The sequence below is a fragment of the Equus asinus genome, chromosome X (genome assembly GCF_041296235.1).
Source record: "Equus asinus isolate D_3611 breed Donkey chromosome X, EquAss-T2T_v2, whole genome shotgun sequence".
Lineage (NCBI taxonomy): Eukaryota > Metazoa > Chordata > Mammalia > Perissodactyla > Equidae > Equus > Equus asinus.
The window spans coordinates 61,686,513-61,703,130 of record NC_091820.1 but is presented as its reverse complement, the minus strand read 5'-3'; the positions used below and the strand labels follow the sequence as shown (position 1 = coordinate 61,703,130).

The window sequence follows — 16,618 nt, the reverse complement described above, 5'->3', positions numbered from 1 at the left end:
TTCCTTCAGCAAAAGCAGCTCTCTTCAGAATAGGGAATTAGCAACTCAGCTCGACACCAATAACAGACCTACATAACCAAGTGGCTGTGGCTAGTTTGTCTTTCTATCCCAATGCTCAGGCCGAGGAAATAACAGCAGCAACCATTCACCATTGTTTCTGGCACTTTGGAAACATTACGTCAATTACTAAGAAGCTCACGATTCTGCAAGGTAGGTATTATTATCCTCATTTTGCACTTGAAGAAACGGAGGTTCAGTTAGGTTAAGCAACTTGCCCCTGATCACTGTGGTAGGCAGAAGAATGGTCCCTCAAAGATGCCCACATCCTAACCCCCAGAACCTGTAAATATGTTTTTACATGGCAAAAGGGACTTTGCAGATATGATTAAGGACCTTGAAATGGGGAAATTATTCTGGATTATCTGAGTGGACCCAATGTAATCACATGGGTCATTATAAGAGGGAGACAGAAGGGTCAGAGACAACAGAAGAAAACGTGACGATGGAAACAAGAGGTTGGAGCGATATGAGGGAGGGGCCCCGAGCCAAGGAATGTAGGTAGCCTCTAGAAGCTGAAAAAGGCAATGACCTGGATTCCTCTTAGAGCCTACAGAAGGAATACGGCCTTGCTGACACCTTGATTTTAGCCCTGAGACCCATTTCAGACTTCTGACCTCCAGAACTGTAAAATAATAAGTTTGTTTTGTTTCAACTTGTTAGAGCAGCAATAGGAAACGAATGCACCCAGCAGGTAAGTGACAACTGGGATTTTGCAAATAGAACTGATGGGCTCCAAAATCAGTGCTATTCCCATCACTACGGGGATGCAGCACTTTTAAAGAAACAGTGGATACAAAAGTGGAAGGTAAAAAGCTGCAAGAAGCAAGAAGAGCTTAGGAGAGCTGATCCTAGGGTCTGCTTGCCCCAAAATAACTTCTTCCACATGGCTTGATGTTTTTCATTACAATAGTGATAAAGTTATTTGGATTAAAAAATAGCCTTTTCAAATACTTCCAGCCAGATCTAAAGGTCATTGGCACTTTAGGATGGATTAACTTAATCTCAGTTTTCCTCCTATTACTTGGTGATAATAACTGCAATGAAGAAACTGAAGTTTTTATTGGGTGAAGTGAAGCAAGTAATGTTAATATAATGGCAGCTCTTCAGTTTATAGACAGGCCTCGGGGTGGCGGACAGGGTCTGACAATGAAAAGCTGGGGGCCAGTCGAGGGTAATAGGTACATAGTGCCTTAAAGACTACTCAGCCTATTTCAAACTTTTCCAGAGATAGGACCGACTGTATGCAAGTTTTCAGATTTCTTAAATTGCATGAGATGCTATTTATACTAGCAACTTCACTTACACCTTGTCCTCAAGAGCGTTGCCTTTCATCTTTCACTTTGAATTCATTTCTACAACTAGCGGTCACATCTATGAAGAGGCAGCCTTTAACCAAGTAGGGCTCACTGGCCCTGGCCAAATTTGTGAAAAAGGCAGCTCTAGCTCTCTGGTGTCTGTTTTAATTTTAGCAGATGCCTTAACCCAGAAGCAGTCCCTAAAGGAAGGTTTCCTGGCTTTTTGTTTTGTTTTTGTCTGGAAAGTTCTGAAATCTCAGCTGGGATGTTGCTATCACTGCACGTCCTTCTCGGAGATTCATCAAGACGCCAACAGGACAGGGAGGTTGGCCAGCTAAGAGGAAGTCTCGGGGGTTTTACTCTTACGTTTCTATTTCCAACCCTACCTCATCACCCAAAAAACATCCCAAGGATTTGTGTGTGTGTGTGTGTGTGTGTGTGTGTGAGCGCGGCGGGGGGGGGGGGGGGGGGGAGGGGAGACGAAAATTACTTTTTCCTTACAAATAAGTTTAAAACCCTTTCCTTAACTCAAAGAAGCGTTCGGTATGGGGATGTATTTTGGGTGGGATCCTCGAACACCTTGTATAGGGCTCCCCAAATGCAAGAAAAGCTCTCGTCTCCGTTTAGCTCATTTGGTGTAGACAATCTATGAAGAATGTGTTAGAGACTACAAAGGCAGGGAGGACAATTATATTCCTTTCTTTGTTTCTCATTCTCACTAAATGCTGCAGCAGGGGAAGTGGAGTCTGAAGGAAAACAGACTTCTTCCCAGCCACTCTTAGCAAATGCACGGCGCTTCCTCCAATCCTGTCCCATTGTTAACAGAAAAAAAAAAGCCCTAAAAACACAGAGTAGTTTGGAACTGCTTGCAGGTAGAGGAGTTAGATGATTTAACAAAAGAGACACTTACAAAAACCATTTTTTTTACAATACTATAATTATAAAGTTGAAGGCACATCCTTGGCAGAAATATGATCAATTACATGCTTATGGAAAAACAAACTACTGAATATCTTGACTATAGTAGATGATTATTGCACGACATCGTCCACTGCTGTTTTGGGTACCAAAAAATCAATGTTTAACAATGTTTAGTTAAACATTTCTTTAACTAAAAACATAAGGTTGAGACACCTGGTTTTGGCTACAAAAGACATTTATTATCAATGCCATTACCGAAGCTCTTTTAATTGAAGAACAAGAATTCATTCTTTTGTGCTTTATCTGGTTACTCAAACGTGATAAACTTTCAGAGGGAATACAGAAATTTAGTGTAAAAATAGCTAATAATTTGGCATGAATCTATATATTTTTATATTTGGTAAAAATTTTTTAAAATATAGAAAAGTAGGAAATAAACAAAAAATCCAAAGGGAGTGATTCCAGGAATGTTTTTATTCTTATTAAAATAACCAGTAACCAGATGCCTCACCCAAAGAAAATAACAAAATAAAGTAAAATAAATATTAAGGAAAATAATTTTAAAGCAAGATCCACAAGTAATGGAAAAAAATTCTCTAAGAACATATATTCTTGATTTTAAGCTGTGTACATAAAAGATATGCACGCTTAAATTTTTGGAAACGTCTTGTCTACAGTACTATTTTAAGCATTCTGAACAAAGAATACATGTGAAAAAAGAATAACTTTTTAAAAGTTAAAGCACAATATAAAATTATTTGTTCACAAGGCATCAAATCTAACACTTGAAAATGTTGATACTAAACTGGGAAAAATAACATTTCTATTTTCACAACTAACAACCATACTTCTTTAGAGTACAACACTAAACGCTCTAGTTGTGTTTTAACCTTTAAAATTCAAAAGGCATCTTTGGATACTTAAGATAAGAGGTGCCTCACAGTTGAGTCTGAACCAGCACTGGAGACCAAAACGTCCTTGTTATCTTCAGACTGAGGGCATGGTTGCTGAGTGACGACAGAAGAGTGTTAAAGGAACAACAAATAAAGAACTTTAAATATTCAAATATCAAATTCAAATATAAATCCATTTTCCTACTATATGCTAATGTGTGTGTGTACATATGTGTGTGTGTGTCTATGAACAGACACACACACACATTTATAAAACTTGTTCTCACTGATAACTAGTTACTTAAAGCTAATTACTAACTGAAAGCAATGTTTTTGATCCCCTCCATATATCAGCTCTCTCCTTGTGTGAATATAGCTGCTCTATAAAGCTAATGGGAGTTCAGGATTGTAAATGAGACTTGCTGTGGAGGATTTAAAGATGGCTACAGATAGTTAAAGCAGGATTCTTTCTAAACAGGATGTTTTCTGTTCTGGTAGTAAGGGCTGAATTATATCCTTGATTTTTCCCAGACTGTAGCCTGCTCTTCTCACATGTGGGTCCCTTGGCATGTGGGGCCAAGAGGACAGCTGAAACACACACATAATAATAATAGTAGTCATATTAGCTGTTTCTTCTACAAGAAACAAGTCGTGGTATGATGGGACAGTGGAATTAAAATAAGAAACAAATATTAGAATTCAAACTGGAAGCATGGAAGATGGCATAGGCATTGGTCTAAAAAAGAGCCTACACATACAAACTCATTCATATTTCATTAAAATGGGTTTGCCTTTCTAGATTAATAGCACCTTCACCAAAAGTTTCAGTTCTCTCTTTAAGATAGCTGAGATAAAAAATGAAATCTTTTCCACAACTGAAAAGATAGCATGGAATAGTGCTGTAAACTTTTTTGTGTGTGTATGAAAGAATAAGAGAGAAAGGAAGTAGGAGAGGAAGAAACCCATCCCCCACTCCCACCTGATTTTTAGAGTCTGCCCTAAAAAATGATTTTTAGTATTACTGACCTCAAGGGGAGAAAAGAACTAACGTTTACTGAGAACAAATCCTATGTGCTAGGCATTGTGCTAGCAGCTTTACATACGACAATAGGAACAAAATATTTAGGAACTTATGAATTCTCTTCACTTACATATTCTGTATATGAAATCCATCTTGCAATTAACAAGGAAATTTAAATAGTGATGTAAATATCAGATCTCTGACCAGTATATTAACTCCCAGGCACTCACAGGGGAATTTCTAAACTTATATGACAATGAGAACAAGCCTTGAATTTGCCAACCACACTAACTAGCGAGTGCAAATGTTTTAGACCAGAGAAAAGTATAGATTTGGCTAAAAGGCATCACAACCAAGGAAAATTCTCACATCTGTATAACATCTTGTATTTTTTGGTAAAAGCAGCTTTGTGTAATAGCATTATTTTAAAGTCCTTTTGAGAGGTTATTTAAAACACCAAAAGATAATTAAAATTTAGCAAATTATGTACACCAGCTAAGGTCTTCTATTCTCTCCAAAAAAGGACAAATTTAGTGTATCCAGGTAATTTTATATGACCCATATATGTTAAAGATAGTAGAGTTAATCATCGAAAAAATCAACTGTGGAAGAGGCTCAAAATCTTAAGTTTCTGGACTGAGGCCAATGGACAGACTACACTAAGGACAATTTACAGCTTAGCAGGAGCCACTTGAAAGCTTCACAGAGCTACGGAGTCATTGAAGGAAGAATCTGATATATTTTTTACAACAATGGAAAGGTGGGGAGCAGGGAACCCTATGGCTCCTTAAGGTCTTTTGAGCTACAAGATAAAGAAAGGGACAAGATATTGGAAAAGTTGTCAGTTATTTTTATCAATAAAAAAACACCTACATTTAGCTCACTCAACATAAGGTAACAAAGGAAAACAGACTGGGGCATCTAAGAAAGCAACTGGAAAGACAAAGACGCAAGGAGAATAAGGGGGGAAGAAAGCCTGTAATAAATAAGGCACATCTATTTTTAAACAGTTTCTACAATTTTCCTTCTAAAACTAGATGCTTTATACAGTGCTCTGAAAGCCACTGCTCCCCAATGTGGCAGGGATGAGGGCTCAAGAATCTCCTCAAAATCATGCTCCCAAATCTGCAAATTTTTAATTTCCTTTTTTTTTGAGGTGTTTTTGGTCAAATAAAAAATTTTCTATCACTTTGGCAATAATTTGGCAATCTTCAACTGTAGGGCTTATTGTAAACCTCACCAGTCTACCTTATCTGTTACTAGTGAAAACAAAAAATACTGGAAATTTATTTTAAATAAAGCTAGGTTCAGAGCTGATGCCCTGAAAAAGATATTTTTGCCATTAGACAAATACAATTCAAATGGAATCCCTACCGTAAGAGCATGAAACCAACATAACATCCTCTTGCAATATTCTGAAAAGCTAAGGTGACATTATGAATGCTGTGTCAGTGCATAATAACATCAGCTAGTAGCACTCTTTGTGGCCTGTTACAACGCAGTGTCGTCATCTTCCCTGCAGTCTCCCACCAGGAGTGAGTGCTTGTCAGGTTCACTGGTACCAATGCTGTTTAGGGACCGTTTATCAGACAGTAGTGAGTTTATGGAGGCTCTGCTGTAATTAACAATCCGGTCCAGCAAACCCAGTTTAGGAGAATTTCTTGAGGTGTCATCTATTCCAACATGAACGCTGATTTCTGAAGGACTTTTCTGTCCCATCTGGCTTCGGGCATGCAGTTCGTAATTCTCATAAGTTGGTTTCCTATAACTGGACACATGCAAAAGTATACTAGTTTGAAATAACCAAATGTGAACTAGATGCTTGTTACATTCAAAAATGAAAAAAAAATTTGCCTGGTATGAAATGTACAAAGGCGGTCCCTGCTAGCAGAGTAGCTCAAAAGGAATGTGTTGAGTCACATGACCAAATATCCTACTTGTCAGAGCCAATGTACTAGACTTTACCCCACACAGTACTTGTGGTTGCTATTTATAGACTACAGGCATACCTCGTTGTATTACACTTCGCTTTATTGTGCTTTGCAGATAACTGCATTTTTTACGAATTGAAAGTTTGTGGCAACCCTGCGTTCAGCAAGTCTATCGATGTCATTTTTCCAACAGTATTTGCTTGCTTCGTGTCTCTCTCACATTTTGATGATTCTTACAATATTTCAAACATTTTCATTATTATTATATTTGTTATTGTGATTTGTGATCTTTGATGTTACTATTGTAATTGTTTTGGGATACCACGAACCGTGCCCATATAAGACAGCAAACTTAATAAGTCTTGTGTGTGTTCTGACAGCCCCACCTACAGACCATTTCCCCATCTCTCTCCCTCTTCTTGGACCTTCCTATTCCCTGAGACACAACAATATTGAAATTAGGCCAATTAATAACCCTACAATGGCCTCTGAGTGTTCAGGTGAAAGAAAGAGTTGCATGTCTCTCACTTTAAATCAAAAGCTAGAAATGATTAAGCTTAGCGAGGAAGGCACGTTGAAAGCCGAGATAGGGCAAAGCTAGGCCTCTTGCACCAAACAGTTAGCCAAGTGGTGAATGCAAAGGAAAAGTTCTTGAAGGAAATTAAAAGTGCTACTCCAGTCAACACATGAATGATAAGAAAGCAAAACAGCCTTATTGCTGATATGGAGAAAGTTGATCAAACCAGCCACAACATCCCCTTAAGCCAAAGCCTAATCCAGAGCAAGGCCCTAACTCTCTTCAATCCTATGAAGGCTGAGATTGGTGAGGAAGCTGCCGAAGAAAAGTCTGAAGATAGCAGAGGTTGGTTCATGAGGTTTAAGGAAAGAAGCTGTCTCTACAACATAAAAGTGCAAGGTGAAGCAGCAAGTGCTGATATAGAAGCCACAGCCAGTTCTCCAGAAGAGCTGGCTAAGACAATTAATGAAGGTGGCTACACTGAACAGCAGATTTTCCATGTAGACGAGACAGCCTCCTATTGGCAGAAGATGCCATCTAGGACTTTCATAGCTAGAGAGAAGTCAATGCCTGGCTTCAAAGCTTCAAAGGACAGGCTGACTCTCTTGTTAGGGACTAATGCAGCTGGTGACTTTAAGTTGAAGCCAATGCTCATTTACCATTCCGAAAATCCTAGGGCCCTTTAGAATTATGCTAAATGTACTCTGCCTGTGCTCTATAAATGGAACAACAAAGCCCGGATGACAGCACATCTGTTTACAACATCACTGACTGAATATGTTAAGCCCACTGTTGAGACCTACTGCTCAGAGAAAAAGATTTCTTTCAAAATATTACTGCTTATTTATAAGGTACCTGGACACTCAAGAGCTCCGATGGAGATGTACAACGCAATGAATGCTGTTTTCATGCCTACTAACACACATCCATTCTGCAGCTCATGGATCAAGGAGTAATTTTGACTTTCAAATCTTATTATTGACAAAATACATTTTGTAAGACTAGAGCTGCCATAGACAGTTATTCCTCTGATGGATCTGGGCAAAGTAAGTTGAAAACCTTCTGGAAAGGATTCACCATTCTGGATGCCATTAAGAACATTTTTGATTCATGGGAAGAGGTCAAAATATTAACATTAACAGGAGTTTGGAAGAAGCTGATTCTAACCCTCCTGGATGGACTTTGAGGGGCTCAAGGCTTCAGTGGAGGAAGTAACTGCAGATGGGGTGGAAATAGCAAGAGAACTAGGATTAGAAGTGAAGCGTGAAGTTGTGACTGAACTGCTGCAATCTCATGATAAAACCTAACAGATGAAGACTTGCTCCTTATGGATGAGCAAAGAAAGTAGTTTCTTGAGATAGAATTTACTCGTGGTGAAGATGCTGCAAAGACTGTTGAAATGACAACAAAAGATTTAGAATATTACATAAACTTAGTTGATAAAGCAGCAGCAGAGTTTGAGAGGATTGACCCCAACTTTGAAAGAAGTTCCATCACGGAAAAAAATGCTATCAAACAGCCTCGCGTGCTACAGAGAAATCATTCATGAAAGGAAGAGTCAATTGATGTGGCAAACTTCACTGTTGTCTTATTTGAAGAAATTGCCACAGCCCACCCTGATCAGTCAGCAGCCATCAACATCAAGGCAAGACCCTCCACCATCAAAAAGATCACAACTGAAGGCTCAGATGATGGTTAGCATTTTTTAGCAATAAAGTATTTTTAATGAAGGTGTATACATTTTTTTTAGAGATAATGTTATTGCACACTTAATAGACTATATAACTATAGTGTAAACATAACTTTTACATGCACTGGAAAACCAAAAAAATCATGTGACTCCCTTTACTTTGGTGCTCTGGAACCAAACCTGCAATATCTCCGAGGTATGCCTGTACGTAAGGTGATAATTACGTAGCTAACATTTATTATTAAGGGCAGTTTGGGCTTATCATTGATCAATACAAGAATAAAACCTACCAAGTCTGACTGTGGATGATAAAAGGAATATAAAATAGAAACATGAGCAAGCCATTATACTTACAGTTTCAGGAAGAGAGAAGAAAGTACTACTGAAACAGACGAGGCAGCCATTGCAGCAGATCCCATCCAGGGCTGCAAAACCAGACCAATGGGCATAAAAACTCCTAGGAAACAAGTTTGGATTAGTTGGAGCAGGCAATACTAAACAGATCACCAATGTGTTTCTAATATGTATATACAAATCATTTCCTTTTTTAATATTTATTCAGCAATTTACCCTTCCATTGGTGGAGATTTATGTCATTGCCATTTTTTCACTAATAGAGTGTTGCTGTGCACATTCTTGTACATGTCTCTCTGTACACGTGTTTGAGAATTTCTCTAAGGTGCATACCTAGAGATGAAACTGCTGGGTTATAACATGGGCACATCTTCAACGTTAGGTGGATATTCCTCAATTGCTCTCCGAAGTGGCTGCACCAGATCAGAGTCCCACCAATAGTGTATGAGAGTTCATGTTCTACAAACTTATCTTGCACTTGGTTTTGGTAGACATTCTAATATTTGCTCAAATGATGGAGATAAGATAGACTTATTGCACTTTAACTTTTTCATGTGCTTATTTTTCTACTTTTTGTAAAGTAATCATGTATTACTTGTATAATTTTTTAAAAATTACTTGCTCCATGAATTAATCTCTTCAGACTTTGTTTTTTAACTCTTTGTCCTCTCAGCATTTGTGTATCCTTGTTGATAAACAGCTCTGTAATTGTTCTCATGTCATTTCATGTCCTTCTTTGGCTCTCAAACCAGAGAAAAAAAGAAGAAAGTGATAACTACTATGTTATTACCAACTCCTACCAAGCCCCCAAGTACAGGAGGTTATCAGATGCTTGTTAAACCATTCTAAATTTCTTTCTCTTGGTCATATTCCTTCATTCAATCTCTCTCTCCCATCTAGTCCCCAAATTTAAAAGAAAAACCTGCTGGCTATTAGAACGTTAAGGGAAGAGCAGAAAATTCTCTGTGACCTATAATTGCAACTATGTAACAAGACAAAAACTGATGCAGAGTAAAAAAGAGTGGAAGGGAATATACTAAAATGTTAACAGTAGTTGTGTTTGGGTAGTGAGATTAAAGGTAAATTTGTTCTTTTCAGCAAAAAATACATGAATAAGTAAATAAATATATATGTATGTGAGAGTATATGAAGAAAGAGATGAAGCAATGTGGCAAAATATTATTCATTGGTGAATTTAGGTGAAGGGTACAGAGGTTTTCATTGTATCATTTTTTTCCTTGTTTATGTAGGTTTGAAAATTTTCAAAATATAAAGTTGGAGGTAAAAATAAGGTAAAATAAAATAAACCTGTCAGAATGTTTATACATTCTTGGCTATAATGAACATTGCTGAAAAATTATAACTGCTAATTTTAATATTACCTCTCACCACACCAGCAGGCTACATACAAAAACTGAGCTCAAAACTAAGAATAAGAAGACTAAAACTTCCAATATGGTAGGTCTGTAAGGACTTCAGAGAAAAAAGTAATACTCATTAACAGTCACATACCAGCAGCTATGGGAATTCCAACTAGATTATAAATTAGAGCGAAGACAAAATTTATCCGAATCCTCTTGACTGTCTTCCTTGATAAGTCAATACTTGCCACTACATCCAGAAGATCATTCTGAGAACAGAAATATTTGTGATATTAGTGAGAAACTCTAACTTAACTAGTAACTTTTGCATTTGATACTGTGTATACTGAAGATGATGTGTACCTTAGAGTAATATGTGCATTAACCACAAATTTCAGATATTGCTAAAAATTTGAGTCCGCCTTGGAAGACGTTTTTCAGGAATTTTTCTCAAGGTTCTGAAAATGCTTTTAGGTTGTATGTTGGTACAGGGATTAAACCTCGTTAAAATAACCTCAGCAAATATTTGTTGAAGATAATTTTATTATAAGTATATTCCCAAATTTTATTCTTCACTTTAGAAGCTTGTCATTCTCGTTTGCTTTGGTGGATTGAGAAAGTCTGTAAGTAATCAGTAAGACTTCTTATACTGTCATCTCGAATTCTCCCAGTCTCAATGGCTGGGAGCACAGGAACTAGAAGGACAGAATCATTGTGCTCAACAGACTTTACGACGCTATCGCTGACCAGGTGGAGTAGTCTCACCCTCCTCAAAGTTCAGGCCACAGGACTTACCCTTATCAAAACCACATCGGCTGCTTCAATGGCTACATCTGTGCCTGTGCCAATGGCAATTCCAACATTAGCCATCGCCAGAGCTGGGGAGTCATTGATTCCATCTCCTACCATTGCTACCTGTTTCCCCTCCTCTTGAAGTTGCTTCACCTTAGCAACCTTGTGGGAAGGTAGAACTTCAGCAAACACCTTAGTAATGCCAACCTTTGTGAAGAAAAATACACTCAATGCATTTCAAGAAATGTTACTGAGCACCCGAAGTACAACTCAGCAATAATGAGCCATCATTTTCAACCCACTAGATGTCCAAATTTTAAAAAACTGATAACGTTCAGTGACAGTAAGGATATGGAGAAATTAGCTCTCTTATACGCTGTTGGTGGGTGTGTAAATTGGTAGCATCTTTTTGGAGGGCATTTGACAGCATCTATCAAAGTGTGCACATCATTTGGTTTAGCAATTCAACTTTTAGATATGTTTTGGACATACTGGTATATGTACAAAAAGATGTATGTCCAGGGATGTGCATTACTGCTCTGTTTGTAACAACAAAATTTTCAAAACCACATAAATGCCCATCATTAGGGAAATGGTTAAATAAATTATGATACATCTATACCATGGAATTCCATGCAGCAATGTAGAAAGAATGAAATAACCTTATATGTTCAGACATGGACAAAGCTGCAAGGCATATATATTTTTATGTAAAAAAAAAGCAAACTTCTGAACAATATGTACAAAAATGATCCAATTTGTGTTGAAAATAACAAGACTATACATTGGTACATGAATATATATGCACATGAAAACGTGTGAAGGGTAGGACTGGGCAGGGAGCTTGAGAAGTGACAAACTTTTTACTTTATATCCTTCTGTATTTTTTTATACAAGTATGTATTCATATATTACTTGTGTTATTTAACACAAAGAGGAGAAGGCATTCCAAAGTAGAAAAGAGTAACATGAGAAAAGTTTTGGAGGTAAGGCAAATGTGGAGGTCAACAGCAGAAAAATAATACGTCAAAGTGGTGCATTAGGAAGATGGTTCCATCAGTGGTGTTCAGGATGGACTAGAAAGGGAAATGCATGGAGCTATTGCTGTATTTTAGGCATAAGAGGATGAGAGCCTGGCTTAGGCAGGCTGCACTAGTGAAGAACATGAGCAACCTTTCAGTGGAAGCATCAAGAGAAACTGGTGTATGGTGTCGCTCGGGCATCTCAGAAACTAAGCAAATAGCTTTTTACTTATAACAGTAACACACAAAGCCCAAAGTCCTTCCCACACAGCATGCCAGTTCTTCCTGAAGGAACCAGATATAGCCACACAATGATAATGATGATAATAGGTAATATAAATTTTTTTAGTATCTGAAGGCAAGAAAGAAAATGTACATGAAGAATTAGAAATACTCCCAACCCAACAATCAAGTAAACCAATTACCTGAGAAGCAATAGACCGAGCTGTTTTACTGTTGTCTCCAGTCATCAGAACTACTTCTAAGCCCATCGATTTCAGAGTATGGACAGCCAATTCTGCTTCAGGCTTCACTGTATCAGCAATAGCTATCAAGCCACACAGCTCGTCTAATATAGGAGCACCAGAAAATAACAGAGTTTGAAATATGTTGAAAGCACAATAATATTCTGAGTTAAAATTTCAGAATGAAATGAATTTTGTTAAGTTATTTGGGGCTTGGCTTAACTCAAAATATCTCCTAGCCCACAGAGACTTTATACCACAAGCCCTGAGACAAATCTTCCCATTTGCTTATGAAAATGTCACAGTGAGGCAGGGGTTACTAATGAAGGTAGTAATAGGAAAATGCGAAGAGAGACCTTACTGGATACTAAAAGACTCTTTCTTTCCTTAGAGAAGTATTAGCCAATAGCCCCAAACACTTAAGCTAATTTAAAGGAAAATGAAACTGAAAACTAATGCCTTTTGTTTCTTTTTAAGGTGAAGGAGGTGGATGGAGACAAAACTGGCATTTTATACTGGGAAAAAAAAATTACCACAAGTAGCTATTTTATTTTAAAAACAAAAGTAAATGGTATTTTCTGCTTCTTCCTGGACCTAAAAAGGCCATACTAAGCTAGTGCCTTCATACTTAGCAAGGATTATAAATGTTGACTAATTAATCTCACAGCTAGAAATCTACCCTAAGAAATAATTTAACAAAAGAAAACACCTAAAACCTCAAAGACGCTTACCTGTAGCATTATTCACAATAATGAAATATTAGGAATAGCTTAAATTTTCAACAAGGGAATGATTAAATTAATCACAGTGTATAAGCTGGCGAAATTATGCAGCATTAAAATGAAATTGGAGGGGCTGGCACTGAGGCCGAGTGGTTAAAGTTGCACCTGTACCACTTCAGCAGCCCCAGGTTCCCAGGTTTGGATCCTGGGTGCGGACCTACTCCACTCATGAAGCCATGCTGTGGAGGCATCTCACATACAAAGCAGAGGAAGACTGGCACAGATGTTAGCTCAGGGCTTATCTTCCTCAAACAAAAAAAGAGGATGATTGGCAACGGATGTTAGCTCAGGGCAAATCTTCCTCACATAAAAAATTAAAAATAAATAAATAAATAAAAATAAAATTGGAAAATAGTATTAAATAAAATAAAGCAAAATAAAATAGTATGTGTACAAAGGATTTTAAACTTTTATTCAACTTTACTGAGGTAGAATTTACATACAATAAAATGCACCCATTTAAAAACAGTATATGTACTAATATTGTAATTCTGTGTATATACACACACACACACACACACACACACACACACAAACCAGAAATGGAATACATACAATTAAAACTGACACTGTGTTAGGATGATGAGATTATGGATATTATTTTACTTTGCTATTACTTTAATGTTACGTTATTTTTAGGTTTTAAAAAAATCCTTGATTACCTTTTTTTAAAAACACAGGCTAGAGAGGAAAATAACAAAGCCAGGCAAATGCAAGAGAATTTTAAATTAAATTAAGTTAATGCTAACATTTTCACTTTGCATTGAGGCTGCTTTCGAATAACCCTCATAGTTCAGAAATTTCTAAAAACACACATAAAACAGTAAGTGAGATCACAACACTGAGTCATAGTGTACTTATGGAAAACCTTACCGTCAACTGCCACCAATACAGCAGTACGACCTTTTCTCTCATGTTCATTCATAGAATCATCTACATCGTTGTTAATGACAAGACCATTTCTAATCATCCACTCCCGGTTACCAATGAGGACTTTGTACTGCTGAGAATTAAGAGAATCTGACAGAAAGTAGAGAAATAACATTTCGTGAGCTTGTTTAATATTTATAACAACCCTGTGAAGCACATTCTTCCTGTCTAACTTTGCACAGTCATTACACTGTATTTTTGATAGAACACAGCCTACAACAGTGATTTCCAAATTTTCCAGGAACACACTCCGTTCTTCCATGCCTCTGGGCCCTTGAACATGTTGCTGCCTCCACCTGGAATGTCCTTACCCTTCCTCTCCAAATACCAAACTCCATCATATTCTTCAAGAGCCAGTTCAAACGTTACTTTCTTGGTGAAGCTTTCTTTTTGACCTTCCACAGAAATTGAATTAAATTCAAAATATTTATTGTGCATCAGTAACAATGTGATTGGACAAAAACATACAACCACACTGACGTCTCATTTTAAACATGTGGCCACTTTAAGTGGGCCCTTAGTACTCTCTGGCAATTCTCATTTCCCTAGTCCATTCATTCTCCATTCCTTCTAGATGGCTATTTTATACCTTCTCTTCTCTCACTCTCATACCAGATGACTCTGCTTCCTACTTCAGAAAGAAAAGAAAAGCAACCAGAAGAGAACTTCCACAAGCCCTCATTACCACATCTCCCCAGCTCCCTGTGCCTGTGTACACATTAATCTAGCGTCCCTTCTCTTATCATAAACTGTCCCTGCTCCTATTTAAGGCTGACCTCTCCACCTGCGCACTACGTCCCCCTCCTTTGCCTATTCTAGAAATCTCTCCAACAAGTCTCCCTTCTCTCTCCTGCATGATCAAATTTTCTATCCCTGCTGTACATAGTCCTATCTTTTAAAAAAACCTCACTTACCTCTCTAGCTACTGCCCCATTTCTCTGCTTCTGTACAGAGGAAAACTTCTTGAAAGGGTTGTCTCTATTGGCTGTCTCCAACTCATATCTTTCTATTCTCTTGTGAACCCACTCAAATAAAGCTTTTGTCTCTACTACTCCAAAGAATTGTTCATAAAACACACCAATGACCTTTAATTAACCTAATGGCTAATTCTCAGTCCTCACCTTACTCACCCTATTAGCAGCATTTAACACAGTGGATCACTCTCTCCTTGAAACACTTTCTTCGCTTCACTTCTAGAACAACACGTTCTTATGAGTTACCTCCTCACTCACCACTGCTTCTCAGCCTTCTTTGCCGATCTTTCCTCAGCTCCTTGACCTCTTAATTTGTGGTGTTACAGGGCTCAAACCTTAAACCTCTTTTCCCCCTCTATCTACCGTCACTCTTTGGTGATCTTATCAGTCTCAGGGCTTTAAGTACCATCTCTATCAGCGCTGTCCGATAGAACTTTCTGTGATGATGGAGATGTTCTGTATCTGCTCCGTTCAGTACAGTACCCACTAACATTATGTGGCTATTGAGTGCTGAAATGTGGCTAGTATGGTTGAAGGGCTGAATTTTAAATTAAATTAAATTTTAATGAATTTAAATTTAAATAGTCACATGTAACTAGTAGCTACCAGATTGGACAGCACAGACGTATATGTAGATGACTCCCAAATCTCTACGCCCAACCCAGTCTGTGTCTTTGAACTCCAGACTTGTGCAGCCGACTGCCTAGTTGATATTTCCATTTATATGGCATCTCCACTTGAATACGTAAAAGGCACTCAAACTTAACATGTCAAAAACCAAACTCCTGATCAGTTTTCCTCAATACTGCCCCTCTTGTGGTCTTCCCCATCTTATTGAAATGGTAACTCCATTATTCTAAATTGCTTAGGCCACAAACCTTGGCATAATTCTTGACTCCTGTTTCTCTCATACCCCATATCCAATCTGTGAGATAATCTGTCAGACAGCTCTCCCTTCAAGACAGATCCAGAATTTGACCACTTCTTATGACCTTTACGGTTACCACACTGGTCCAAGCCACCATTATTTTTCACCTGGATTATGATGAAAGTCCACTAACTCGTCTCCCTGCTTTCGCCCTTGCCCCCATCCCCACCTCCAGTGGTATATTTTCACCAGAGCAGCCAAGGTAATACTTTTAAAACATCAAGTCAGATTCTGTCACTCCTATACTCAAAACTCTCCAATGGCTTTCCATCTTAAGGTAAAAACCAAAGTCCTTTCAACGTCCTTACACAATCTAGTCCTGCCCTACCTCTCTGACCTAGTCTCTTATCCCCTTCCCACTCATTTATTCTGTTCTAGCCATGCTGTTCTCCTCGCTTTTCCTCCAACTAGTCAAGCACATTCCTAATTCAAGGCTTCTGTACTTAACGCTCCTCCTGCCTGGAACACTCTTGTCACAGATATTCACATAGCTTTCTCTGTCCCCCTCCTCAGGTTTTTGCTCAAATACCACCTTCTCAATGAGGCCTACCCTGATTATCCTATATAAAATAGGACCGGCTACTCCCAGCATTCCCTATATCCCTTACCCTTCTTTATTTTCCTCCATCAGACATACTACATTTTCTTATTTATTTGCTCATGTCTTGTGTTCTCCCACCCGG

The 16,618-nt window shown here is 38.0% G+C and overlaps 1 protein-coding gene across 2 annotated transcripts in view; it reads right to left on the bottom strand.

Moving 5' to 3' along the window:
• Window positions 1-2,281: 2,281 nt before the first annotated feature.
• Window positions 2,282-16,618, bottom strand: part of ATP7A (ATPase copper transporting alpha) — a 132,218-nt gene continuing 117,881 nt past the window's right edge. For both annotated transcript variants that reach the window (XM_014865965.3, XM_014865966.3), the window contains exons 18-23: window positions 13,977-14,123; window positions 12,283-12,425; window positions 10,839-11,042; window positions 10,195-10,312; window positions 8,683-8,785; window positions 2,282-5,958 (exon numbers count right to left, since the gene is read on the bottom strand). In XM_014865965.3, the coding sequence (XP_014721451.1) occupies window positions 5,682-5,958; window positions 8,683-8,785; window positions 10,195-10,312; window positions 10,839-11,042; window positions 12,283-12,425; window positions 13,977-14,123 (992 nt within the window). In that variant the 3' untranslated portion in view covers window positions 2,282-5,681. The remainder of the gene's footprint in view (window positions 5,959-8,682; window positions 8,786-10,194; window positions 10,313-10,838; window positions 11,043-12,282; window positions 12,426-13,976; window positions 14,124-16,618) is intronic.